At 41.8% G+C, this 26,758-nt stretch overlaps 1 protein-coding gene across 2 annotated transcripts; it reads right to left on the reverse strand.

Moving 5' to 3' along the window:
* Positions 1 to 382: 382 nt before the first annotated feature.
* On the reverse strand, positions 383 to 26,477 carry LOC306654524 (ER degradation-enhancing alpha-mannosidase-like protein 2). Of its 2 annotated transcripts, XM_079128235.1 has the most exons (11): positions 26,273 to 26,477; positions 25,935 to 26,045; positions 23,890 to 23,929; positions 20,321 to 20,426; positions 15,853 to 15,978; positions 13,434 to 13,645; positions 11,148 to 11,289; positions 9,545 to 9,669; positions 6,294 to 6,438; positions 3,141 to 3,262; positions 383 to 946 (listed from the first exon to the last, which is right to left on the reverse strand). In XM_079128235.1, exons 1-11 carry the CDS (start codon positions 26,377 to 26,379, stop codon positions 449 to 451), a joined length of 1,734 nt encoding a protein of 577 aa, XP_078984361.1. In that variant the 5' UTR covers positions 26,380 to 26,477; the 3' UTR covers positions 383 to 448. The 2 variants fall into 2 exon arrangements, with proteins under 2 accessions (XP_078984361.1, XP_078984362.1); XM_079128236.1 differs by lacking the exons at positions 20,321 to 20,426; positions 23,890 to 23,929 and having other exon boundaries at positions 26,273 to 26,463.
* Between the last annotated feature and the right edge of the window lie 281 nt (positions 26,478 to 26,758).

A 26,758-nucleotide genomic window follows, 5' to 3' on the forward strand; every position in this document is an offset into this window, starting at 1 on the left:
TTTTTCTCTGGCAGAATTTAATTTATAAATTTAGTTTATGAATAAAAATCATTTGCCTTGTTCACTGCTTACCTTCTGGTTTGTCACTGGCATCCAAAGCTGCTTAAATCTTTGCTGACTGAAAGAACAGATGGATAGAGGGACGGCTAATGGGCAAAAGCACAGTTTGGGGGCAAGAACTGACAAAGAAATACTTCTGTAATAGCACCCTTCCCAAAGATACCAGAAAAGGGGGACTGAACTATCAACCCCTGGGCCTTTGCAGCCAGCTAACTTAGGATTTAGTTATTTCTCTAATTAAGAAAAAATAAACTAGATTTACAATCGTCGTTAGTCACAAGCCTTTTCTTTGAGTGAAAATAATACAATATGAAAAACACAATAGCCCAAAGCAGATTTATTACTATAGTTTAGTTTCAAAAAATAAAAATAAAAAATCATCCAGTGGTTATGAGGAATCGAGGAAAACCTGTCCCAGCAACGCCAACTTGGAGGTAAAGGGCTGACTGGGGCAGCTGAGAAGTGAGATCTTTTGCTTGCTGGCCTTCTTCTCCCTTGCCTGGTCATGGTTTTCAGGTGAGGACAATGTTCCTGGCCCTGCTGGTTCCCAGAGCCCTGAACTCATCCTCTTTTTCTGAAATCTTGACCTATTCCGTTTGAGGGAGTAGAATTCTCTCATCAGGTCTTCCACTTCCCACTGCTCCTCCTTCAGCCTCCAGCAGCAGTGCAGGGCAGCGGGGTCAATGGGGTGTGCTTCTGTGTTGAAGATGTAGCCCCCGGCTCCCAGGATGCACTCCCCATAGGGGGTTATCACAGCATCAAAAGTGGAGCCATTGTTGTGGATGAAGTTGGTTGGGTCAAAGAGAAGGTAGAGGTATTTCACAGTCTCAGCCAGGAAGAAGGACTCCATGCGATTGTCTAGCTTGTGGTCTCGAAGATCTTTGATCTGCCACGTGGGAGAAGGAGAAAAGTCAGATGGCACCATAGTTTGGTAGTAAGGGTCAAGCGACCCTCTTTAAGAATTCCTACTGGGTCACTAAGCAGCTGAGGGACTTTAGGTGACTCACATAGCTTTTCAGAGCTCACTCTTCCAAGCCGCTCCCTCCTCTCACCTGGATTATCACAATGGCTTCCCACTGGGCTCCCCGCTTCCATCCTTACCCTACATTATACTTGTATCATGAGTCTTACTTCATGCAACTCCTCTTCTTGTAACCCTAGGCCGGCACCTCATTTCATGCGGGCTAAAAACCCAAGCCTTACCATGCCTGCCAGGTCCTTCACGTTAGGTTATGAGATTTGATTTTAAAAATTTTAATAAAAAAATAGATACTCTTCCCAGGTTCCCTCATAGCCAGTTCCCTCACTTCCTTCAGGTCTCTGCTTAGATGCTGCCTCCCCAGGAAGGTCTCCCTGATCTTCCTACATGACAGGATAATCTCCAGTGTCCTGTATCCTGCCCTGGCGTAATACCCCATTGTTAAAGTGCATCATCAGTTATTTAGATCCTCCCTTGCTGGGCATCAAGGTAGTTACCAAGTTTTTGCTATTGTAAATAACTAACAATGAGCCTATTTTAGAAAATTTCAACTTGAGTTTACTGCAAAAGATGAGTAAGATGACTTGCTACAAACATTTATTTTTAGCTTCTCAGAATTAGCAAGCATTTAAACAAAACTAATTTTCAGTGTACAACTATCTTACACAGAAAAACCTGTCTCTATGGATATATGCACCAAGACTTATTTTCTTGCCTTGTTTGAAAAGATCAGATGCCTCTTCCCATCATGCACCTTGGAAGACCTCCAAGAGGCTTCATTTACTTGGAAATAAACCTAACATTCCTAAGAAAGCCCCAATAGGCTTTCACAGAACAACACTATGGAAACCAAAACATACAACTGTTTTATTTTCTCCCTAAGCATATAGGCCTTCTCTGTCAAAACGGGAATTCATATTTTACTTACAGAATATAATCACATTATAAATTTTGCAAAAATATATATATGTATGTATTTTTAAATCTTATAACTCCATATGAACTCTGTATATTTTTCAGGAAATTTTTCTTCCAGACTATTTTCCTAAACATCTATTTTTATGTGTCTGTAATGATTATTTATATATTACCTGCTGGGGTCCTATAAGAGTATGTGACCCAGCTCTCACCTGTGACCCTTTCAATCCATTCTCCAAACAGCAACTAGAGTGATAGTTCTAAAATGCCAATCTGATCATGGTCCTGCTCTGCTATAGAGCCTACCATGGCTTCTCCTTCCAAACTGACCCAAATTCAAGTTTTTTCCCATGGCTTGTGTGAGGCCTGCTGTGATACAGTCCCTGCCTCCCTCTGGGACCTTCTTATGGACCCACTTTTCTCCTTGTTCACCCCACTCCAACCAACATTGGCCTTTCTGTCTCACAGATATGTTCACTGTTTTTCTACTAAAATGTAATCTCCACTGGAGCAGGAGCTAGGTCCTTCTGCACCACTATCACCCTTGGGCCTAGTGAAAGACACTCAATAAGCATCTGTGAGACCAGCAGGCTTGTTTTGTTAAAGGGCCCCAGGTTTGAATACAAGGCTATGGATTTTCCTTCTTAAAATCCATTTTATATAAACTCTCAGAAAGCGTTCCAGGAAGGTCACCACAGTGGCACACATCTACAATCCCAGAGACTCAGGAGGCTGAGGCAGGAGAATTGCAAGTTCAAAGCAAGTCTCAGCAATTTGGCGAGGCCCTAAGCAACTTAGTGAGACTATGTCTCAAAATAAATAAATAAATAAAATGAACTGGGGATGTGGATCAGTGGTTAAGTGCCCAGTACATAAAAAGAAAAAAGTAAACTTTCCAGGAAACTTACATTACAAAGTAGCTGATTCAGACAGGCAAGGATCTCTGGTGCAGGGGAATGCCAAGGGCATGGGGTCAAGACCCCTGGGAACCAACCCTGGCTCTACCTCCCCTAGCTGCATGACCATTAGCAAGGCTCTTAGCTTCTCTGTTCACTAGTTTATGTTCATCTCCAAAGTCCCCTCCAGTACTTATATTCCAGCATTCCCAAAACTTCACCCTTAAAGAGGCTCTATAACAGCAAGGGGAGATATTTCCCAATTGGTGGGCCCAGGAAGCACTTACTGTTGCAAATCCGCACTCCACCTTGCTGATTTTTTCAATGGACTCCACAGCATCTCTCCCAAGTTCTAAGAGGGTGGGATCCCCGGTGGCACGATACAGGTACATTGCACTCTCAATGAGCTCTGCAAAGTCCAAAGCAAACCTACCTCACCCAGTGGCTGAGCAGGCATGGCTTGGGGCCTACTCAGAAAAGGCAGTGAAGGATTACTCCCCTCTCTACTTTGTCCATAGAGCCCCAACTAAGAGAAACATGGGATATCTTACCCAACTGAGAGCTTACATGGCCAAAGCTGGAAGTTTAGTGGAGACCAGTATAAGGGTGACCATGAACTCCCGCCCATATAGAGAGCCATATACAACCAGAATATGAGAGAGGAATGAAATTATAACTTTTTTTTTTTTTGGTACTGGGGATTGAACTCAGGGGCACTTGACCACTGAGCCACATCCCCAACACTATTTTGTATTTTTATTTAGAGACAGGGTCTCACTGAGTTGCTTAGCACCTTGCCATTGCTGAGGTTAGCTTTGAACTTGCGATCTTCCTGTTTCAGCCTCCTGGGCCGGGAAATTACATCTTTTTTTTTTTTTTTTTTAGTATTTTTTTAGTTGTTGATGGACCTTTATTTTTATTTGTTTATATGTGGTGCTAAGAATCAAACCCAGTGCCTGATACATGCTAGGTGAGTGCTCCACCACTGAGCCACAACCCCAGCCCCAATTACATCTTGATTAAGCTATTTCTTTCTGTCACTCACAGCCTAACCTAATCTTATATTAAAAAAAAAAAAAAAAAAATTCTAAGGCCCCTGCTGAGTCAGGACAGACAAGAAGATGAAGGTTAAGATATTTAAGTAGTAACCTTCGACCTACCAAAGATGCAGTCCCTGATTCACTGTGCTCAGAAGGTGACAATCTTGCCCTATCCTACCCCATAAGGGGAGTGTGATGTTCAGACATGAGCTCTATTCTGAGATAGATATTAGCCAACAAAAGTGGATCCAGGGGCTGGGGTTGTGGCTCAGTTGTAGAGCACTTGCCTAGCATGCATGAGGCACTAGGTTCAATTCTCAGCACTACATATACATAAATGAATAAAATAAAGGTCCATCAACAACTTTAAAAAAAGTGGATCCAGATGAGAATATTTATTCTGGAAGGCAAAAAAAAAAAAAAAAAAAAAAAAAAAAAAACCTCAGGAAAATGTATATATTGTTTTCAAATACCTGAATACCTGAATAACTATTTTGGAAAAGAAAGATTTGACTTCACTGAGGATGGCCTCAGTGAGTAGAAGCTATAGCTCAAAATGCTTTTCTCCTTGGTCACCCATTTTTCTTAGAGGAAGAACTACTCTTCCTCCTCCACCAATATCTCCCCATCTTCTCCTTTCCTGTTTCCTCCTGAGCTCAATCAGCACGGCCCACCTCCCCAGTCTCTCCTACATTGCCCTCCCTCCACAGGGAGACAATTGATAATCCAATTGATAATTTTCTAAGATACAGATGGGGCACACTTACTGGCAGATGAACACACAGACAGAAAAGACAGCGCTGTCATGGGAGGCTTCCCTTCTGCTTCCAGCATCTGGCTGGGTCAGGGCCATTCTTGTTTTCTCTTTCTCACACATGGATCTAAGTATGCTAGCTATTGCTTTACCTTCCTGTACATAATCTGGACAACTCTGGAGGAGGGCGACAGTCTGAGACTTAGATTTGGCCTGTGCAGGAGGTGAAGTCCTCAGAAGCCATTAGGCTAGGCTCTGTGCTCCCACACTGGCGATCAGAGGCATGAACCAGAGTGCAATGCACTGGCCTGTCTAGTTACAAGGTTGTATCTTATCTCCCAGGGCTATTGTTTTGGGGAAGGAAGGGTGACTGGTCTGAGGCCCTCCTGAATTCCTGGCAGTGGCGCCTTACTTTCCACTGGTGCCTTCCTGCCAGCCTGTCCTGCAAATGGAACAAGGTGGCTTCTGTATGTAGTGAGCTTCCTGCTGCTGGAGGCAACTAAGAAAGGACCAGATAACCACTTGATAGGGCTACTGTAGGAGGATTTCAATTAGAAGACATCTCAGATTCCTCTAACCCTAAGACTGCACAAGTCTACATTTTACATTTAGTCCCATACTGATCATTTCCTCTATAGGTAATGCTAGATATGAAGGATACTTTCTCTTAAAATAGTTAATAAACAAATAAATAAGGACTGGGGTTGTGGCTTAGTGGTAAAGTGCTTGCCTTGCATGCATGGGGTCCTGGGTTTGATCCTCAGCACAACATAAATAAATAAAATAAAGATATTGTGTCTATTTACAACTAAAAATTTTTTAAAAATTTAAAAATAAATATATAAGTAAATAAATAAAGCAAGCCATGACAACAAATGCATGAGAAACACCAAAGAGCAGTTTCTGAGGATTCTGAAATGCCTGATTTGCCCTTTAAAACTGCTATTTCACTCCTGCATCCTCCCAAAGTCCAACAATAATCACTTGAGTTAGAGGAGAAAGGAGCTGGGGCAGAAGAAGGCAGAATGGGCAGAAGTACAAGGAAGGCCTATCACATGGCTCAAAGGCAATTCAGGTGGAAAGCTGTTAACATAACCTACACTGGGGTGGGATGACCGTGCTGACTAAGCTTCCTGCCTCTGTACCCCTTTCCCTCCTTTCTCAGTATTTAACTTTCCTGCAGTGAATCAGAGGACATCAGAGATGTCAAGAAACTTAAGACAATGTTCAGCGTGTGGTCCCTTCCTTGATTCTGAGCTGCCAAAGGAGAGTGGGACAAGACTAGATGATGCGTGAGGTCCATCTCAAAGTTCTACCATTCTACACTCTGGAAGCATAATTTGCTCAACCCACTGACTTGGGAAGTTTGCACCAGCTTCTGAAATCCTGACGGGAGAAGCCCCAAAGGAGGCAATCTGGAAATTTCCCCTCTCTCTGCTTCCCTGAGTTTGAAAGAGTCCAGGAGCCCTGGGTTTAGACAGCCTACCTATCAGTGTCTATACCTGAAAATATGGGGGTGAATAACTCCTAGTAGGAAAATCACCCAGAGCTACTGGATCAGATGGGAAAAAATAGCCTTGCAAGAGCTTATGAGGGATCAGGGTGTGAGGAACCAGACCCTGCCATGGGCCAGAGATGCTGCTCACCTGGTCGAAGTGGGTAGCCCTCTCGCTTCTCCACTGTGTATCCCTGAGGGATGTTGTAGAATTCTGGGAGCCCCCCAAACTGCTTCCATACAGTATAGTAGTTGAGGAAGGTCCTCATGGCATTGTCAATGTCCCCAATGAGGCTCTGTGGGAGAGATGTGGTGGTCAGGTGGAAAAAATGCCAGCCTAAGAATCCATAGACAAAATCCCACATATAGTCAACCTCAGGGAAAAGACAGTACAGTCTTTGGGGCAAAAAAAAGTCATTAACCAAACCCCAAGTCTGCTACTATCTCACTTTGTAGTCCTGAGCCAGACAGTTAACTTCTCTGAGTCTCATCTGTAAGATGTAAAATTCGACACTTATCTCATGCATTGTTGGGAAGAACTGAGATTATATATTAAGTCCCTGAACCTACCAGCAGTTTTTATTTTGACAGCTAGTTCAAAATTCTGAGGGAAGGGCTGGGGATATGGCTCAGCTGGTAGAGTGTTTGCCTCACAAGCACAAGGCCCTGGGTTCAATCCCCAGTACAGCAAAAAAAAAATTCTGAGGGAAAAGGTTGGCTGTGCTTTCACCCTGACCCCACAGCCCATCAGCTGACCATTCTTAGTAGTTTCTTATGTAACTTTCCAGAGTTTCTTTATGCAAACATAAGCAAAAATGAGCATGTTCTTTTCCCATCACTAAACATAGCCTAAATTAGGCATACTATTTTATACCTTCCTTTATTTATTTAACAATGTATCTTGATTTTTTTCCAGGTAAGTACATAGAGAGTGCCCTCCTCTTATCTATATAGTTGCATCATATTCTATTTCTTTTTAAAAAATATATATACATATATGTGTATATATACATAAGTATATATATATATATATTTTTTTTTTTTTAATTTGTTGCTGGACCTTTATTTTATTCACTTATTTATATGTGGTGCTGAGAATCACAACCAGTGCCTCACACATGCTAGGCCAGGGCTCTATCACTGAGTCACAACTCCAGCCCCCCATATTCTATTTCTCAGACCAAAATTTAATCACTTCCTTATTAACAGCCATTTGGCTTGGTCTGATCTTTTGCCATGTGCTGTAACAATCAATTGCTGCAATAAATACCTCTGTACATGTGTCATTTCAAATATATGCAAAATATATCTGTAAGATAAATTTCCAAAATTAGGATTGCTGGGTGAGAGGATATGTGCATTTGTAATTTCTCTAGCTGTTGTTAAGTCACTCGTATTAATATAAGTTCATAGAAAAATAGCTGATGTACCCTATGTAAATTTATGATTACACAAATGGTATGCCTTAACTCCATGTGCAAATAGAGAAACAATGCTCCACCCCTATTTCTTTGCCCTTCTAATATGAGCTTAAGTATCTTTGCTTCGGAGGGGCACCCCAAATACCCTGTCTAAAGCACGTCCCCATGTGGTTTCTTCTACCTCAGCTTCTTGATTCCTACACTGCAAGATATTACTGTATGTGTGTTTAAATTTTTCTTTGTGTCTCCCCCTCATAAACTTCATAAGGACGTGGCTGAAAAACAGTAGGCATTCAAATATTTGCTGAATAAAGCCAGGCACAGTGGAGCATTTCTATAGTCCCAACTACTGGGAGGCCAATATGAGGCCATCTTTGAACCCAAGAGTTCAAGGCCAGCCTGGGCAACATAGAAATCTTATCTCATTTAAAAAAAAAAAAAAAAATGAATGAACAAATTTAACATCTCTAAACTACTTCATCTGTGAAACATTTACCTCAGTGCATTGTGATGATTCTGTGTAAAGTAGCTGGCAGGACTTTGGGTGTGGTGGTGCACACCTGTAATCACAATAACTCAGGGGGCTGAGGCAGGAGAACTGCAAGGTCAAGGCCAGCCTCAGTAATTTAGCCAAGGCTCTAAGCAACTTTAAAACATTTTACACTTCTATGTATATACAACTTCTGTTACAGAGATGTATGATCAATAAATGCTTTCAGCATAAAACATAATAATTACGAAAAAATTATCTTGGGGGAACAGAATGAAAATATGAATTCAAGGAAAAAAAGAATGGCAAGCAATTATTTAAAAATCTTAAAATTAAAAACATGCAAGGGGCTCCATTGTTTTTCAGAATTCTTGTAGGAAACACTCAAGCAATAAAATTCAAAGATCTTAGAAGAGCAATACCAATGTTTGATTTTATTAACCTGTTATTTCTGAGACTTTCCCCATCTGTAAAATAAGAAAATTGGCTAAAAATACACAATTAAGGACTGGTTCAAGAATCACAATCTAGCTTGTATGAATATGTAATAATAAACCTCATCATTATGTACAAGTATAATGCACCCATTCAAAGTCTATCTATTCAATGGAATATATGCAGCTTTTTAAAAAATAAAGTAAAACTGATCCATATGTATGAATCAAAAATGATCTACAAGATACAGGTACCAGAACCGGGGCTATGGCTCAGAGGTAGAGCGCTTGTGTAGCATGTGTGAGGCACTAGGTTCGATCCTCAACACCACATATAAATAAAGGTCCACTGACAACTAAAAAAAAAAAAATTTTAAAGAGAGACATAGGTAACAAAGAATATAACATGTTCCTATCTATGTAAAAAAAAAGGAGGATATAAATATATACATTCTGATGTTTATGGGTTTCTGGAAGGAGTCATAGAAAACAGAACAGGGTCAATGGGGTAAGGGTCCAACATTTACTTTTCACTGTATTCCCTTGTGTGCTTTTCAAATTTACTGCCATTCATTGCATTATTACCTTTCTTAAAATAAAAAACAATCAAACCCACCTAGACTATAACCTATTTTGGTACAGGAAATATCTGGCATACCTAGTGGGAAGATTCAATGCTCTTCCAGCAGTAACTCTATCGGACTGTGGGGAAAAAGCATGAGCAGGCCCACTGTCAAGAGGGAAGAAACCTGACAGAAAGGACCCTGGAGAAACGGCTGTCACCGGGTTTGGAAAGACACCGTCTACATTACTTAGCTGGAACGACATACCATGGCAACCTTGAAGTTCAGTTCCTGACACCTCCGCGCTCCCCTCGGAAAACTCAGCTTGGCAGAATTGTGCACCTCTCTAATTCACTCTAAGTTTCTATTCCATCCCTGTCCACCCACCAATAAAAACGTACTCAAGCAACTGAAGGAACATATTTGACATGTATCAAAATGAGCTTGTTTTGTCATTCTAAAGAAAAATGATCATCATCTTTGATCATTCCTACCTGAAGACCAGGCCAGTAGGCCTCCAAGGACTGGAAGACTGGCATGGACACAGTCCCCTTGTACATCTGCACCCACAGGTACCAGTCATCGAAGCGGGTGTAATTCCGAATGGCTTTGTTATACTCTGTACCACAGGAAATGGGATAATGAACACATGAGTGATTAAGAAGACAAAAGGCAGGCTGGACAATGGAAGTGCGGACTCACACTTCAGGAGATTATATGATGGCTTAGCCTCAACGGGGACTAGGATACAGTATGGCAAGCAGACTACAAAGAAGCAAGGGTGTAGAGTCAAACATTCAGGCTCAAATCCCACCTCTGGCTAAATTTATCACATGCTAGCTGTGACCTTGGGCAAACTTTCCCAGCTTAAGCCTCAGTTTTACTACCTGTTAAAATTGGGAAAGAAATGTTACATACCTTGTGGGATTTTCCAGACATTTATTCACTCAAATATTCACTGAGAACCTGCTAGGTGAGCAGTGGTCAACAAGACAAAGTCCAGCCCACATGAAGCTGACATCCCAGTGGGAACCTGAATTTATACTCCTTCCCTAGATTGTAAATCCATGAGCCCTAGAACTTTTTTTGTTCAGTGCAGAATCCCCAGCACTAGGAGGATGCACAATAAATATGCACAACAAATATTATCTGAATGAACAAAGTGCCAAATACATATGCAAATATATGAGTTAACCTAAAAGAGTGATATAAGAATTAAATGAAATAGTCATGTTCAGAGTTTGACTGCTTGGCACATTTATGGTACCCAATAAATATTTGCTGAACAAATGAACAGTGGCTATAGTAATTATTACTAGGTGCCCGAGAATTCCCTAAGACCATTATTATTAGTGGCTAAAGACTTGGAGGGTAAATGCATTTATTCAACAGGGATTCATCTCTTACCTGCCTCATGCAAGGGCCTGGGGGAAACATAAAGAGGAAGAAGGCATGGGCTCTGTACTGAACTCTTAGACTGGTAATTGCTGATGATAGCTGCCTGCCAGAAAGGTGCTGAAGGCTCTATATTCTGAGGAAGGATAAAACTGTTTCATGGGCAAGGTGACATTTAAGCTGGGCTTTGAAGGGTTAATAAAATTTGGAGGCATGAGCACAGGAAAAATATCCAGGCCAAGGAAACAGTGTTTATAATGGCCAGGGGATAAGAAATCCAGGCCATGTACAGAGAACAGCATGGTTTAACTGGTTCTTGTAAGAAGGCATGAGGAGCCAGGCATGGAGATGCACGACTGTAATCCCAGCAGTTTGGGAGGCAGAGGTAGGAGGATCATGAGTTCAAAGACAGCCTCAGAAATTTAGCATAGGCCCTAATAAAATATAAAAATGGGCTGAGGATATGCTCAGTCATTAAGCATCCCTGGGTTCAATCCCTGGTTCAATCAATCAATCAGAAGGCATAAGGAGGTGCAGTAGGCAGCAAGTGGGAGGTCTGAGTCCATTGTGCCTTCAAATGCACACTCAGGCATTCTGAATTGATTCTGGAGGCACTGGGGAATAATTAATCAAAAGTATACAAATAAACCACACATCAATAGGAAAAGTCATGAAAAGGCCCCCTTACCCTGCCCTGTTTACCTAGGAACATGGCCATGAGCTTCCTATCCTGAAGCAGGATGGCTCCTTTCACCAGGTATTCAAAGTAGGAATCCACACCAGCCCCGATACCTGCATCCTGGGCCACCCATTTGCCAGTGAGCACATCGATGTGGTTGCCAACCTGGGAGAGAGACATGTGGTTCCAAGGGAGGGCTTAAAACCAAAGAAGGATGTATCTACCCCTCAGTGCCCAGTGGGATGCAAGCCCTTCTTGGAGACACAGAGGTAACAGGGGAAGGCGACAAGGCTGAACCATGCATGGTCAGTCTTCCTGCACATCTGTACAGAGGAGAGACATCTCATGCACATTTATGAGGATGTAATTATACACACTGGGCCAAAAATGAAAAAGAAAAATGATCTGGAGTGTTTATGCCCTGCCCAGAGTGTGTGAGATGAGAGATGAGAACTTGCTGTTCCTACGATCTGTGTCAGACTTCAGAGCACTTGGCCTGTGATGCCAGTGTCTAAAGACATGACACATTCTTCATATATTTCATAAATTAACTCAGGAAGGAAAGAAACTGGGCAGCTGGAGGATAGGGGTCAGAGGGAACTTTACCAATGTCTCTGGGTACTTTTACTGGATCCTTTGAATTTTGAACAATGTAACTGTAAAGTCTTTTTAAAATAAATATTAAAAGATTTAAAGGAAGAAATGTATTTTCATAAAATTTAGACCCTCCAGAAAGTAATAACTTTGTCAAATACTCAATCAAAAAGAAATTATTAAGTATTCTATGTTAGTTTGGGTTCCCCCAGGGGCAGACCCTCAGTAAGGGAGAATAAAAACAGCTGATATAAAAGTAAGTCCCTGAAAATACCAACAGAGAAGGAAGGAGGGGGCAAGGGAATCAGGAAAGGGGACACAGCCCATAATGGCTGAGTGATGGAGCAAGTTTCCACCATGGGAATTGGAGCTCAGTCCTTCTGGGGAGCTTTGGGATTCAGTGTAGAGAATATGCCTTGAAATGATCTCACCCAAAGGCAATGGGTGGGGAATGGAATATTTATCCACAAACTTCCACCAGTATCAGTCACTGGTTGAGAACTGCCCCAGAACAGCATTAAGTTCCAGTACTTCCAGCCAAGGCAAGCAAAGAAGGCTCCAGGCACCAGCAAAAGCCTGCCAGCAAAGGGATAGGACTAATGGCTGCTAGAAAACAGGTCAGTGTGCACAGAAATGAAAAGGGCCAAGGCAGGGCATCAACAGAGTTCACTATGGTCCCAGGGCTGGAGAAAACACTGCCTGTGTTGGACTAAGGGTTGAACTCTAGGTTCCCAGAATGGCACCTTCCTAAGGGATTTGAGAAATTTACTCACACAAGCTCCATATTTCAAGCTGACTCAGCATTAGATTTTTCATAACTTATATTTGAATCACTTTCAAACACAGTCTTTAGAAGTCACAATGACTCAGCAAAGGAGGTATTACTGTTGAAGTAACTGAGGACCAGAAAGGTTAAGCGACTGGCCCAGGGTCACAAAGTTTTGATTTAGCATGGCCAGAGCTTGAATCTAGTTCTGTCTAAATCCAGTGTTCTTTCCTGGATAGCTTTGGCTCAATTACTATTAGGTTCACTAGAATATCCTGTTAAGGAGTTGAAAACCATCTTAGTGATCATCTGGTTCAAAGTGTGTTAAATTTCCCGGTGTTAATCGGAATTAGAGGGGAAAGGGAAGTCCTGGAGTCAAATAAGTTTGGGAAATGTGAAGTCAAATCAATTACTTTACCCCTGGATTTCATGACCTTCATTCTGCTCATGTTCATTGTTACTTTTGCAATAGAGGGTACCATATTTAAGAATCACATAACTTAATTGACTGGGAACCTTTTTTTTAATCAACAGAACCACCATTCAATATTTCTTAACACTGGCATTCTAAGAAACACAATTTTATAAATATAGATAGACACCAAAAATGAGGGCCAGATGAGCTGATGATCTATTGATCTATGGTCACTAAGTAAGTCAGAAGCATGAAACATATGACTCCCTAGAAATCAGAGAAGTTCAAGGGCTCAAGCTTAACACAGTCCCTACCCCAAGGCAGAGGATATGCTCTCAGGCTGTTTTCCCTTCTGTGCCAAAATATGAATGGCAGATTTGGTCTACTTTTGGTGTCCAAAGCCCAAGTCCTGGGCCACTCCCAAGGTCACCCTAATTTCCCCCTGGCTTAACTGTAACTTGTTGCTCACAGACCTCATAAACGGGGGCTAAGTTGGCAGACTAACTCACAGAGGAAGGGCAGCAGCTGACCTACCAGTCCAATATCTGACCGGCTCTCCCAGAGGCGCGTCAGGGCTACTCTGGCCACATCTTCGAACACAGGGTCACCAGTGAGGCTGCTCAGGGTGGCAAATTCCACAATGAAGGTCCCAATCCCTGCTGTACAGGTGACAGGGGTCTCTCCAGGGTTCACTCCATGAAGCAGGTTCACTGTTCCATAGGGCATGCCAGTGGGGGTCTGAAAGGCTAAATAATCAGAAATGTATGACTCAGACAGAAGAAGGTTTTGAAGCAGACAGAAGGGATGGTTTTGAAACAGGCCTGAAGCTTGAGACCTCAGTCAGCCCTTCCCTCTTTTTCTCCTGGGTGATCTGCTAAAGTGTGAACAAGAGAAGGATGAATGTCACAACTGAAGGACCCTAAGCAGCCACCTAACCTAGATGCTGTCAAACACTGCTCTGCACAATTCCCGGGCTCCTGTCTGTGATGAGGGCATGGGTGAATTGTGCTCCAGGTTGCCACACTCCACATATCTCACTTCAGAGAGAGCAGCTCTACTTTACTTTATTATTATTTTTCACTATGCCTTCCAAGGCTAGGCAGGTAACTCAGGGTGAAGCAGGCAAGGTTTAAGCTACAGGGAGGAGTGGGGCTTGTGTCCCATGGACCAGAGTATGCCCCATCAGAAGCCTCTCATAAATGTTTTAAAACACTACTTTTTAAAATTTTTAAAAATAGATCAGCTGATACTTAGAAGCCCCAAAGTTGTGAGTTTGAGATCCCTGTTTAAATAATTATTTAAATTATTTTTAAAAGAGAGAGAGAGCTGGGTGTGGTAGCACACGCCTAAAATCCCAGTGACTCAGGAGGCTAAGGCTTTGAGGCCAGCCTTGGCAACTTAGTGGGACCCTATCCCAGATTAAAAAATAAAAAGGGCTAAGGATATAGCCCAGTGGCAAAGCATCCCTGTGTTCAGTCCCCAGTACTCAAAAACTAAAAAATGAAACAAAACAAAAAAACCCATGAGAGAGTTTGACCCTCAATTTGCAGGTGGGGAAAATATGCCTGTAAAGAAGTGATTCAGCCAAAGGTCACACAGGAAAGTCAAACAGAGCTGGGCTGGGAATACCTGCCCTGACTACCCTGACAGCCCCAGCCCAATGCTCTGCCCACCCCACACTGTGCCTTCTGATTCAAGGCAAGAACTTGACAAGGCAGAGATTTCCTCTTAAGGCCAAAAGGTCAAACAATTACAGAACAGCCTGCAGGTCACCAAACCTTGAGCAAAGTTGACAGGGTCCAGCAACCTTGTCATAGACAAGAAACTTGTTTCCTGGCAGGCACAAGCAGCAAGCAGGGAGAACGACAATCACAAGTAAGAAGGACCCAAAAAAATATTTTAGGAAAGAAAGGAAATTAGAAAGTAACAAAATCCTCCTTCTTGACCTAAAGGGTAGATATACTGGTGCTTTCTCTATAATTAATAAATATGTATTTTTGAATATGTATATTTCTGAATGAAAAAATTTTTAATGACAAAAAAAAAAAAAAAAAAAAAAAAAAAAAAAAAAGGCAACTTCCTCTAGGGATGAATCACACAGGACATGATGTTTGCAAGGAGACACTCAGGCAGTGAGCCATAGGCCATGAGTGAGACCCGAACCCAGTTCACCCTCTCAAGCATGAGAGGCAAGTGTTGCATACAAGGGACAAATGAGATGGTCAAGGGGCTGGTGGAAAGCACACTGTGACGTGTTTGGGTGTGAATAGTCCTAAGACCACGCCCTGAAGGGAACACAGTGTCCAGCTGACGATGCTGCCAAGCCTGGTGTGGCTGCCCCACTGGAATCAAACACTGAACTTGGCCTGCAGCCCTGAACATAGTGTAGCCATAAAACAAACCCCTCTTGTTTCAGTGTTTGAGGTTCTCTAGGCACTTTCTCCTGTCTGATCTTATTTTGGCCTCCCTGAAACCCAATGTGGTAGGGAAGCAAGAATGATGACTTCCAGATAGAAGGGAAACCGAACCATGGAGAGGAAGAGTAGCTTGGTCAAGATGCTGGCTGGCTGAGTCGATCTAGAACCCATGGCTCCTAATGCTAGACCACAACTCTTACCCAGAGCTCTGGTATTCCAGCAGCATGTGGGCCTGGGAGGGGGGTGAACGGGCTGGCATGAAATAAGGGTAAGAACCATCTAAGAGCCAGGCTAAACCTCAGCCCATGCCTGTAAACTGTAATGAGGTCAGCTCATCCATCCTGAGCTGGCACCCCAGCAAGCCCTGAAAACACCCAGAGAGCTCCTGATTTCTATGGTAGATGCTCAGGGGTAGGAATATACAGTACTTGAGTAAAAAACACCAGGATGTGATTCAGCATTGCCACTCTCATCTCCAGCAAGGAAGGCGGGGCCTACTGGACTTCATGTTTCCCCCATCTCTGTGTGGGTCTTACCTGGGAGGAGTTTTCGGGCTGCCTCTTCGGCCATCCTCAGGAGAGGTCCAGAACAGGGCCATCCGGCTTCCACTTCCACCCCAGCCTTCCTGGACAGCAGATGAGCAGATAGGAGTCCTCCTACCACTACGGATGGCACAAAATGCAAATGTCACAGGACTAGGACCAGTCTTTGTCTTGTGCAAATTAAAACTAACCACTCTGGTGGGGTGAGTCATTGGGAAGGGGTTAAGGCCACCTAGTCCATGAGTCCAACCCTTAGTCCCAAATATCTGCATAGTGTGAAGGTCACAGTTTCTTTTCTTGGTGGGTCATGAAAACAAGGGTCATCTTTTGAAGTTCCCACTATGCACCAAACATAGTGTGCTGCCACCCCCTCTTCAGATGAAGATACTAAGATTTGGAGAGGCAAAGTGATTATCGCTAGGCCACCCATTTAGTAGGATATAGGGCCAGGTCTGCCTGATTCCAAAGTCCAAGCTCATTCTACTTTGTTACTCAGTCTCCCAACTGCCTGTCACACCTTGGGTGATGAGAAAAAAGTATTACCTTAATCTCATTAATTTATCTATTTTGATGTACTATGCAATATTTAGGACTCATAAAAAGACACAGAGGTTCTATTTCTAGAAATATGGCTAAACAGATATCAGGAATGGCCCCCTGACTAATCTCTGACCTTGAACTTCAGTCTTCCCCTCCTGAGAGAAGGGGGAACACAAGACAAAGGCAGGACCTGGCCAAAGTGGAAGTCACATAAAGTTGAAACTTGAAAGACGTGTGTAAGTATGAATTAAAAACAGACCCTGCATACCTTTCCTAGTTACATAAGGAAAATTAGATGCCTCGAATCTTGGTGCTAAGTAAAAGGAAAGGGGAAATTTTTAAAGAAAAATATCAAAAACCAAAAAAAAAAACAACAAAAACATCTCATTCATAGTTTTACAATCTGAATTTACACTAACTGGATAGTCTGGAAAACCTCAAACCATTAGCATAAAGTGGGTTTTAGTAGGTAGTAACTCCAGCCACATGGCAGAAATCAATAGAAACTGTATCTGGAAGAACTCACATTCATCCCAGGCCTCAAAGAATCCTACAGATAACATCTAGGAAATGAACAGAGGATGAAAACGTAATAAATCAAATTTTAAAACCACAAAATATACAAAGCATTATAGGTAACAGCCAGCAGAAATGACAGTAGAACAAGACACACCAACACTTCATATATTGGAATTATCAGACACAAAACAGAAAACAATTGCATGCAATATACTTAAATAAAAGAGGGTGGAATAAATAAATACACGAATAATAACCGGGTATATTTTTAAAAGGACCCAAAAATGTAATAATTGAACTAAAAATAAAAAATATAATAACTGAATTAAAAATCACAGGGTTAGGTTTACTGGCAGATACTATATAGCTAAAGAGAGAACTTGTGAACTTGAAGTCAAACCAAAAAAATTATCCAAAAGGCAACACGAAGACATAAAATGTTGGGGTTGGGGTTGTGGCTTAGTGGCAGAGCACTTGCCTAATATGTGTGAGGCACTGGGTTCAATCCTCAGCACCACATAAAAATAAAATAAAGGTACTGTGTCTATCTACAACTAAAAATTTAAAAATAAAAGATACAAGATGTTGCCAAACGTGGTAGTGTATGCCTGTAATCCCAGTGACTAGGGAGGCTGAGGCAAGAGGATTGCAAATTTGACCAAAAACATAAGAAGGGACTTGGGAATAGGGAAGAATACATTGAGTTGAAGTTTCTAAAAAAGATGGTGAGAAAAGGGGAGAGGCATTATTTGAAGAGAAAATAATTAAGAACCTTCTCAAAGAAATGACAGCAATTCTCAGACCCAAAAATCCCAAGCAAGATGATAGAAAGAAATCCACAGGGCTGGGGTTGTGGCTCAGTGGTAGAGCACTTGCCTAGCATGTGTGAGGTACTGGGTTTGAATCTCAGCACCACATATAAATAAATAAAGGTCCATTGACAATTTAAAAAATTAAAAAAGAAATAATTCCACATTTATTTACATCATTCTAATACTGCAAAACACCAAAGAAATAAAAGCTCTTAAAAGCAGCCAGAGTCCATGCAATAAAGATCAACTCTGGGAGAGGGTTTGTCAGTTCGTGGTACCATTTTCTCCACTTTTTATCTAAGTTTGAAATTTTTCAAAATAAAAAAAAAAAAAAATTAAGAAGCGTGAAGTGAAAATGAAAAAAAGAAAAGCAGAATATCTACAAAAAATAATGGGTAGTACAGACAGATTATTTCTTAATAATGATGATGAAATCAGGAATGGATTAAAAAAATGGCTTCAAGGTGCTAAGAGAAAAAAAACAGCAAAACTATCCCCTAAAAGGCCAAACAAAGGCAGTGAAATGGAGACATTTTCATATATACAGTAGCTGAGAAGGTTTGCCAAGGACATGCTGCACTAAAGAAAATTCTAAAGTACTTCAGAGAGAAGATAAAGGATCATAGATGTTAAATCCTAAGACAAAAGAAGGAAAGATGGTGAAAACAGTGATCAACATCTGGGAAAAACAAACTTCAACTGTAGAGAACACTATAATAATGTTGAAGGGCTTAAAACAAAGAACTAAAACATGTAACTATATAGAACAAAGGTCAGGGTGTCCTCTGAATGAGGTTTTGTATCATTCTGGCAGAGAACTAAAGACTTTCACTAACTTTAGATTTTAGCAAGATGTTTTTTCTATTTGCTAGGAAAACTATTTTAAAAGTTAGATGTTCTGCATAATTTCTAAATTAGTAAAAGAAAATGGAATGAGGAGGAAATCAATCTATAGAAGGCATGAAAAAGAGAGAAAAAAGGAACAGAGAAGATGGGGCAAATTGCACATTCTAGAAAAATGAGTATCAATGCATCAGTAATTATAGTAAATGTAAATGGATAAAACGCTTGGGTTAAAGGATTGTTAGAATGGATAAACAAACAAAATATATTATACTCTTTACATAACATGTAACTAATCATAAAACTACAGAAAGATCGGCAGTAAAAGGATATAAAAAGGTATACCAGGCAAATGTCAACCTCCCCAAAAATTGGTATAATTATATTCACATCAGAAACAAAGGCATAAGGATGACTTTCATTTACAGATGACAAACTGGGCTAGGAAGCTGTGAGACGCAGCAACAGGCAGAGTCTCAAACTCAGCTCTGATTCCTACACCAGGATTGTATTCCAGGAAGTCCCCTACTTTCTTCTCTTTTTAAAACTTTTATGTATCATATGCAATGCTTCATTGCAGAACATATACAAAATAAGGAGGAAAAACATAATTCTGTCATTTAGAAGTGACAGTTGTTAAACAGTGGTCTGGAGGGTCACAGTAAATAAAAGGTATTTTGTAAGAATCATTGGAAGTCTACTAAAAATACTGATTCTAGCACCCAACCCAGAGATCCCAATTCATTAAGTTAAGGGTGGATTCTAGACATGAAAACTTTTTAAAAGGTCCCAAATGGTTTTTATGGGCCATCAAAATTGGAAACAAAGGTCTTTGACATGCACTATCCAAGACAATAGTCACGAACCACATGTGACTGAAGACATTTAAATTCATTAAAACTAAATAAAGAGGCTGGGGTTGTGGCTCAGTGGTAGAGTACTTGCCTAGCATGTGTGAGGCACTGGGTTCGAATTTCAGCACTGAATATGAATAAATAAAATAAAAGTCCATTAACAACTGAAAAAATATTTTTAAAAAACTAAATCAAATGGAAAATTCAGTTTCTCAGTTGCAACAGATGCATTTCAAATGCTCAAAGCCCAGCATTAGTGGCTATTGTATCAGAAAACACATATAGAAAACATTTCCATCAACACAGTAAGTTCTATTTGACAGAAAATAAGATCTAAGAGAAGCAGAGGCAGGGATATATCTTTCTTTTTTTTTCTTTTTCTTTCTTTTTTTATTTTTGGTACTAGGGATTGAAGCCAGAGGTGATTTACCACTGAGCTACATCCCTAACCCTTTTTATTTACTTTAAGGCAGGGTCTCACTAAGATGCTTAGGGCCTTACTAAATTGCTGAGGCTGGCCTCAAACTTGTGATCCTCCTGCCTCAGCCTCCCAAGTTCTTGGGATTATGGCAAGTGCCACTGCGCCCAGACACATCTTTCTGGATCATAGCACCAGATCAAAGTTATATATGTGCGCAATTCTGGCCTATCTCCTTCTAGTCTTTTCTCCATCTGCTGCTCATTTTCATGTATGAAACTAAAGAGGGATTCGAAGACACTCTCTATGAACACAGCACCACCCTCCAGGAGGGCAGAAGAGCTGTATCAGTCACTGGTTTAGGCCTAGTGTCCTGACAAGGTGGATCCTGAAGAGCCTATTTACCACCTCTTGGTTTACACTGAGGCAACTCCATACTCTCTTCTCTTCCAAAGGCCCTGAAAGGCAGCCCTCACCTCTAATATTAGTTTCAAACACTGAGGCGTTCACGTCGATATCAAAGTCCACATTGTCCTGGAGCACTTCAACCACTCTTTGGAATTCGGAGACATTCCCCAAAATCTGGAAGGAACAGAAACCTGATCAAGAAGCTCTCTCTCTGAGGCATAGAGGCATTGAAGATGCTGGATTCAGAATTTGGGATCTTTATTATTATTATTATTATTTTTTCTTTTTGGTACAAGGGATTGAACCTAGGGGGGCTTAACCACTGAACCACACCCCCAGTCCTTTTTATTTCTTATTTTGAGACAGTCTAGCTAAGTTGCTAAGGGCATCACTAAGTTGCTGGTCTCAAACCTGTGATCCTCCTGCCTTAGCTTCTCAAGGTGCTGGACTTACAGGCATGTGCCACCACACCCAGCCAGAATTTGGGATCTTATAGTGTTGTGGCCCTCACTTATTCAATTAAGACCTCCAGTTTCTGTCCTAAGTCTGCTGACAGACAAAAAAACAATGTGAGCAAGAAATCACCCAGAAATCTGATATTGAGAGAATGGTTAAGTAAATTCCCAGGTACCAATTGGAGCCATTAGACACCCATTTAAATGGATAAAACATAAAGAAAGCAGACTCAGCAAGGAAGCCTTAGCCTGACATCTACAGTGCATACCTGTTTTTAACCCTCTCTTGTTACATTCAACCTTAAGGAAAACATTACAGGTTGTGTCTCAAACTTCTTTACCTCCAGAGAGGTTGAAAATCCAGATGCTCCTTTCTTAGCCTCTTTTGCCACCAGAGGTGACTATACTATCCAGTCAGTTCTGACCCTTACAGAGTCTACTGGGGGCACCTTTGGAAAAGCCTGTTTTCTTAATAATAATAGGGAGACACACTGGCTTGGTTTTTACTCTGCCTGTCTTGAAAGCAGACAAGATTTCTGGAGACATGGCAGTGACAATTCATCCTGAGGCACTGAGCCAATAAACTAATGATGGTAGAAAGGAAAGCTTTAGAGAACCTGAGTCTCTAACATTACAGCTTGAAAATTACAGCTAGAAATTGCCTCCAGAATTCCTTATACTTCTTTCTCTAACCCAACAGCCAAATGCAATTTTGAAACCTTTTATTCTGATAATAGTATCCTGATTTTCCCTGATTTTACTCCTCTCCCATGGCCACTCCTATGGTGTGGGAGAAACTGACCCCATGTCCCCAGCTGTGGAGTGAATGGGTACCTGACTTGGATCAGTCACAGTGCCATATTTCTTTGCCAGATGACTGGTTCAGTGACCGGTAGGTGATCTAAGCCAGCGGAATGAACTCTCAGTCCCTGGAATTCAGGGGAAAGGGTTCTTTCCATGGTTTCCCAAATGAGTGGGATGTAAGTGGAGCTACTCTGCCAGCTTACGGAGAGCCTGGGAACGCAACAGCAAAAACAGCAGAGATAAGAGATGGAAAAAGAGACTCCTAATGACATCGTTTTCATGTCTGGGTTCAGCTGGATCTGAAGTCAGGAGTCTATGGACATTTTAGTTACCTGATTCAGTAAATTTCCTTGTTTAAATCAGTATGAATTGGATTTCTGGCACTTGCAAACAAAACACTCCTGACTACCAGCATTCAAGGTCATCTGTGATTTGGATCCAGCCTTCCTTTTTGATCATATATCACAGGACTCGTCTTCACCTCAACTGTCTTCATCTATGTCAGTAAAACTGCACCAACTACTTCCCCAACTTCTTGACTTCAGACATGCCATTCCCTCTGGGAGAAACCATTTGCTTCATAACATCCCATTTCTAAATCCAACCTATCCTTGTCTAAACGTCTTTAGGATGTTAATTCCTCCTCTAACCTCTTCTTCCTTTAAAAGACCCAAGCGATTTATCCACACAACTCTCTTAGGCCATTTTTTTTTTTTTTTTTTTTTTTTTACATTTAGAAAATCTTTGCATGCACAGAAGTTTATTCATTCCTGAATTTCCCCAGGGTGCCTACCACAGCTCATGATACAATTACTTGACAAATGTTTGTCACATTGCAGTCAGTGATCTCAAGACAGAAATCTCACCATTTTCTGCCTTCTACTTAAGAAATCCCATTGGCTTACCCTTGATCTCAAATTAAAGATCAATATCCTTAACACAGTGAAGAAAGGCTTGTACCTTCTGGTCTCCATCTATCCCTCCAGCTTCACTTCATTTCTTCCTTTTCCTTCTCCACACCAGCCATACTGACCTTCCTTCAATTCACTGTACTTGCCATGCTCTCTCCTGCCCCAAGGCCTTTGCACTGGCTGTTCCCTCCATCTAGAACACTCTTCCCCTCTCACTTTCCCAGTCAATACCTGCTTCTCCTTCAGATCTAAGTGTCATCTCACTTGCTCAGGGAAGTTCTCCCAACCTCCTCCATCTAGGGCATATTCTTTGGTTATGACCACTCACAGAACTGTGCACCTTTCCTATAGAGTACTCACCTTTATTTGTTATTATACATTCTTTAAACTTATTCTTTGATCTTTGTGTCCCACAAACTCCAGGGACACAGGGCCTATGTATAACATTACCAGGATAACTCCAAAGTTCAGCACTGTGTGTGGTACACTGCTGGCCCTCAGTAAATATTTCATGATTGGATAAGTACACACAAATTAACATTAAGTGAAAAAATAAGTTAAACTATATCTATGTAGTGTTCACAGTCACATAAATACTCTTAGTATATAAAAATAAGAAAGGTAACAGAGAACCAGAAATAATGAAATAGGGGGAAAGTTGTTAAATCCTTTCTTGTAGTCTTTTTTATTTTTCAGTACTGGGGATTGAACTCGGGTGTATTTTACTACTGAGCTACATCCCCAGCTTTTTTTACTTTTTTGAGGCAGGGTCTCATTAAGTTGTGTAGGACCTCACTAAGCTGTTGAGGCTAGCCGCAAACTTGCATTCCTCCTGCCTCAGCCTCTTGAGCTGCCAGGATTGCAGGCATGTGCCACTGCACCCGGCTTCTTATAAAGGAAAAGACAGTCAAGATTTGGAGTCATACAGAATCAAGATCAAGTCCTAACTCTGCTTTTTAATAGCTGAGTATCCTGCTCAAGTCATTTTACCTTTCTAACCATGAGATTTCTTAACTGTAAGGAGTAAAAGTGCTTACCTCATGAAGTTGTTGAAAGGATTAACCAAAGTAATATATGTAAGGTGCTCAGCACAAGCCCTACACATAGCACAGTGAGACCAGTTAGTTATTACTTTACTATCACTGCACGTGGCTACTAAGTGTAAACTTCTCAAAACAAGCAGAAAAGCAGAATGTCAAGGTCCTATATTCCTCATAGAGTTATACAAGTCTATCACAGGCCCCTGTCCATATAGACCCTCTATAAATGTTTGTTAAATAAAGGAACCTGAATAAATTGGAACTCATTCCCTCCATTCTACCTGTGTAGCTGGATCCTAATAACTCAGAATCAGAGATGAACATCCCAGGAGAGGAAGTCACTTTTTGCCAACAGTCAAGCTGCCAAAAGAGGAAAGAAGTTGATTGTGCAATGGTGAAGAGGAACACAAACAGACAAGACACTTACCAGCAAGGTGTCCAGAGCATCAATTAATGTCAGAGAAAAACTGTAAAAGGCCAGAAGGAAAGAAAATCAAACACCAGATAGATATCTGGCTGTCCCAGATCAAAGCCCCCCAAAACTGAGTCATGGTAGTGCCTCTGCCTACCTCACTTACTCACAACAGAAAAACCACAGGAAAAACTGCTGGGATCCTGAATCCTCTTAATGTACCTGGAAAAGTGTGCTGCATAGCTCAAGTGTAATTAAACACATCTCCTATATTCTCTGGCATTCTTGTCTACCATGGGGAGGCAGTATAAGATTGTAGCTGAAACCACAGGGTTTTCAGCAATTCTACAACTAGGAATCTACCCCCCAGTGCACACAGTTGTTTAAAAAGGTTCATGACAATACTGTTTAGTACAGTGAAAGGCCAGAAAGAACTCAACTGTCCACCAGTTGAAGAGTGATGAATTAAACTGTGATACAAACAGTTCAAAACTGTGAAATAAAAAGATAGACCAGGAGGTCTATGTGCCAATTAAAAAAAAAAAAAAACTAAAATAATTTTGTTAAATAAAAAAGACAATGTGCAGAATAAATGTTATAGTGTGTTTCCATTGCATTTCAAAATGATGTACTAATAAAAAGCAGATTAGCAATTGTTGGGGTCAGTGGTAGTAGAGGGATTAAGTATAAACGGAGCTTTTTAGGATGACACCAGCATTCTGTAACTTAACTGTGATGGTGGTTACTTAAAATGGGGGTATTCTATTACATGGAAAATACACCATGCTTTTCTCTTTTTTGTGGGGGCGGTGTACCAGGGCTTGAACTCAGGGGCACTCGACCACTAAGCCACATCACCAGACCTATTCTGAATTTATTTTGAGATGGGGTCTCACTGAGTTGCTTAGTGCCTCAATTTTGCTGAGGCTGACTTTGAACTCGAGATCCTCCTGCCTCAGCCTCCCCAGATGCTGAGATTACAGGCCTGTGCCACCACGCCCAGATAGAAAATACACCATTAAAGAGTTAATTCTGAAACGATACACATGCCCACACTTATATAATGGTACAAACCAAGAATATTTCTGGAAGGATATACAGGAAAGGAACTGTGGTTGGAGCTCCATGAAATGAGAAATAATTATTGTTTATGATTTTGTACTTCTTGAATTACTCATGTTTGTATTTTCTATGTTCCAAGTAAAGAGTGAAAATCAGCACAAGTTCTGAGTTTACTTAACTTCTCTAATCCTTAGCATAGGAGGAGATGTTATCATTTATAAATATTGGTAAAATAGGGATAACAGCATTAAACTCCCAGGAGTATTAAGAGAATTAAATAAGATGATACAATAAAATGCTTAGCACCATGTTCAATCAATGTCAGCTTCAGTTAATGCAATGATTCCTCACTCAGCAAGGAACAAGACAGAGAATTCCAACTCTCATAGATTTTTAATCTAATGGAAATGGGAAAGACAAGCCAGCAGATAAGTGAAAATGACAGTATCAGAGCAGTGCTACAAAGAAAATAACAACATTGCAAGAATGTCTTGAAGTGGGAGTGGTTAGGGAAACTGATACTAAAGAGGTGACATATGGAGCTAAAATACGAATAACAAGACACGGTAATAGGGGGAAAGTGTGTTTCAGTTATAGGGAGCACCAACTAAGGAGGTTGTTAAGTTTTGGGAGACTCACAACCCCTTCTGGAACTGTTTGTCCACCTATTAAAAAGAAGGGGTTGGGTTTTCTGACTCTTGGAGCCCTTCCACAATATCCTAAGACTCCAGAAGTTTGCCTGAGTCCTCACAGTTGGTGCCTGGTACTGCTCAGGCTAAGTCCACAGGTCAGGCACAGTCTGCTGGGGTTAATTCTGAACCCACGGCCAGAGGCTGACTGGATCCTGGAGGTGCTGGTCTGCATTGTGGGGAGTGCGGCCCGGCTGGGAGCTTTCAGGAACCGGTGAAGCCACCCAACCCAGCTGTCCCTCCCGCCGGAAACCGGGACTACCAGACCACGGCCGCCCCCTTGCCCCCTTACCCCCTTGCTTGCACTACCTGCCCCAGGTGTCGTGTCCGTCACAGGTGAGAGGTCGCAGCTCGTCGTAGGGAAAGGCATTTTCCAGGTAACTGTCGTAGGCGTGGTAGAACATGGCCTTGACTCGCTCCCTGGTGGTGGGGACCAGAAATAAGGTAGTGGGACGGAACACAAAAAGGCGAGAAAAAGGACAAGTAATAGAGCGAGGAGTGGAAACCACCAGCTGATTTCTACCGAGGGCCCAGCAGCGGGACCCAAGCAAGTCAGGGCGGGGGTCCTGGGACGGAAGGAACGGGAAGGGACCCGGTGCGCGCTTCCCACTCCCCTACTACGAAGGCGGGATCCTGGCCCCCTTCACCTGTAGTGGGCGGAGTCGGGCACAGAGCCGTCGGGGCCTGGCGCACCATGGTGCAGGGGCAGCAGCGCGCACAGGAGGCCGAGCGGGAAGAGCAGCCGGAAAGGCATAGAGCTCGTGTCCTGTCAGTGCCGCCGCAGCAGCTGCAGCCACCGCCACCCGCTCATCCTGGGAGCTGCTTCTGGTGCTTCCGGGGATCCGCGCCACTACGCCTGCGCGCTGGGAAATCAGACACTCGCTTCCGAACTACAAGCTCCAGAATGCAATGGGTGGCGGAACCCAGGCAAAGAGCATCTTGGGATATATAGTCTCCGAAGCAGAAAGCAACGTGTCTTCAAGACAGTGGCTGCTATTGCTACTGTTATCAGTTAATATTTTAATAATACCAGCTAGCGTTTATTGAGCACTTATTTTGTACTAAAACTGCATGGAGCCATTTAAAGGCATTATCTTGGGTCTGTTTGTTTTTTCAACCACCTTATTAAGCAT

This window comes from Sciurus vulgaris (genome assembly GCF_902686455.1).
Source record: "Sciurus vulgaris genome assembly, chromosome: 2".
In the NCBI taxonomy this organism is placed as follows: domain Eukaryota; kingdom Metazoa; phylum Chordata; class Mammalia; order Rodentia; family Sciuridae; genus Sciurus; species Sciurus vulgaris.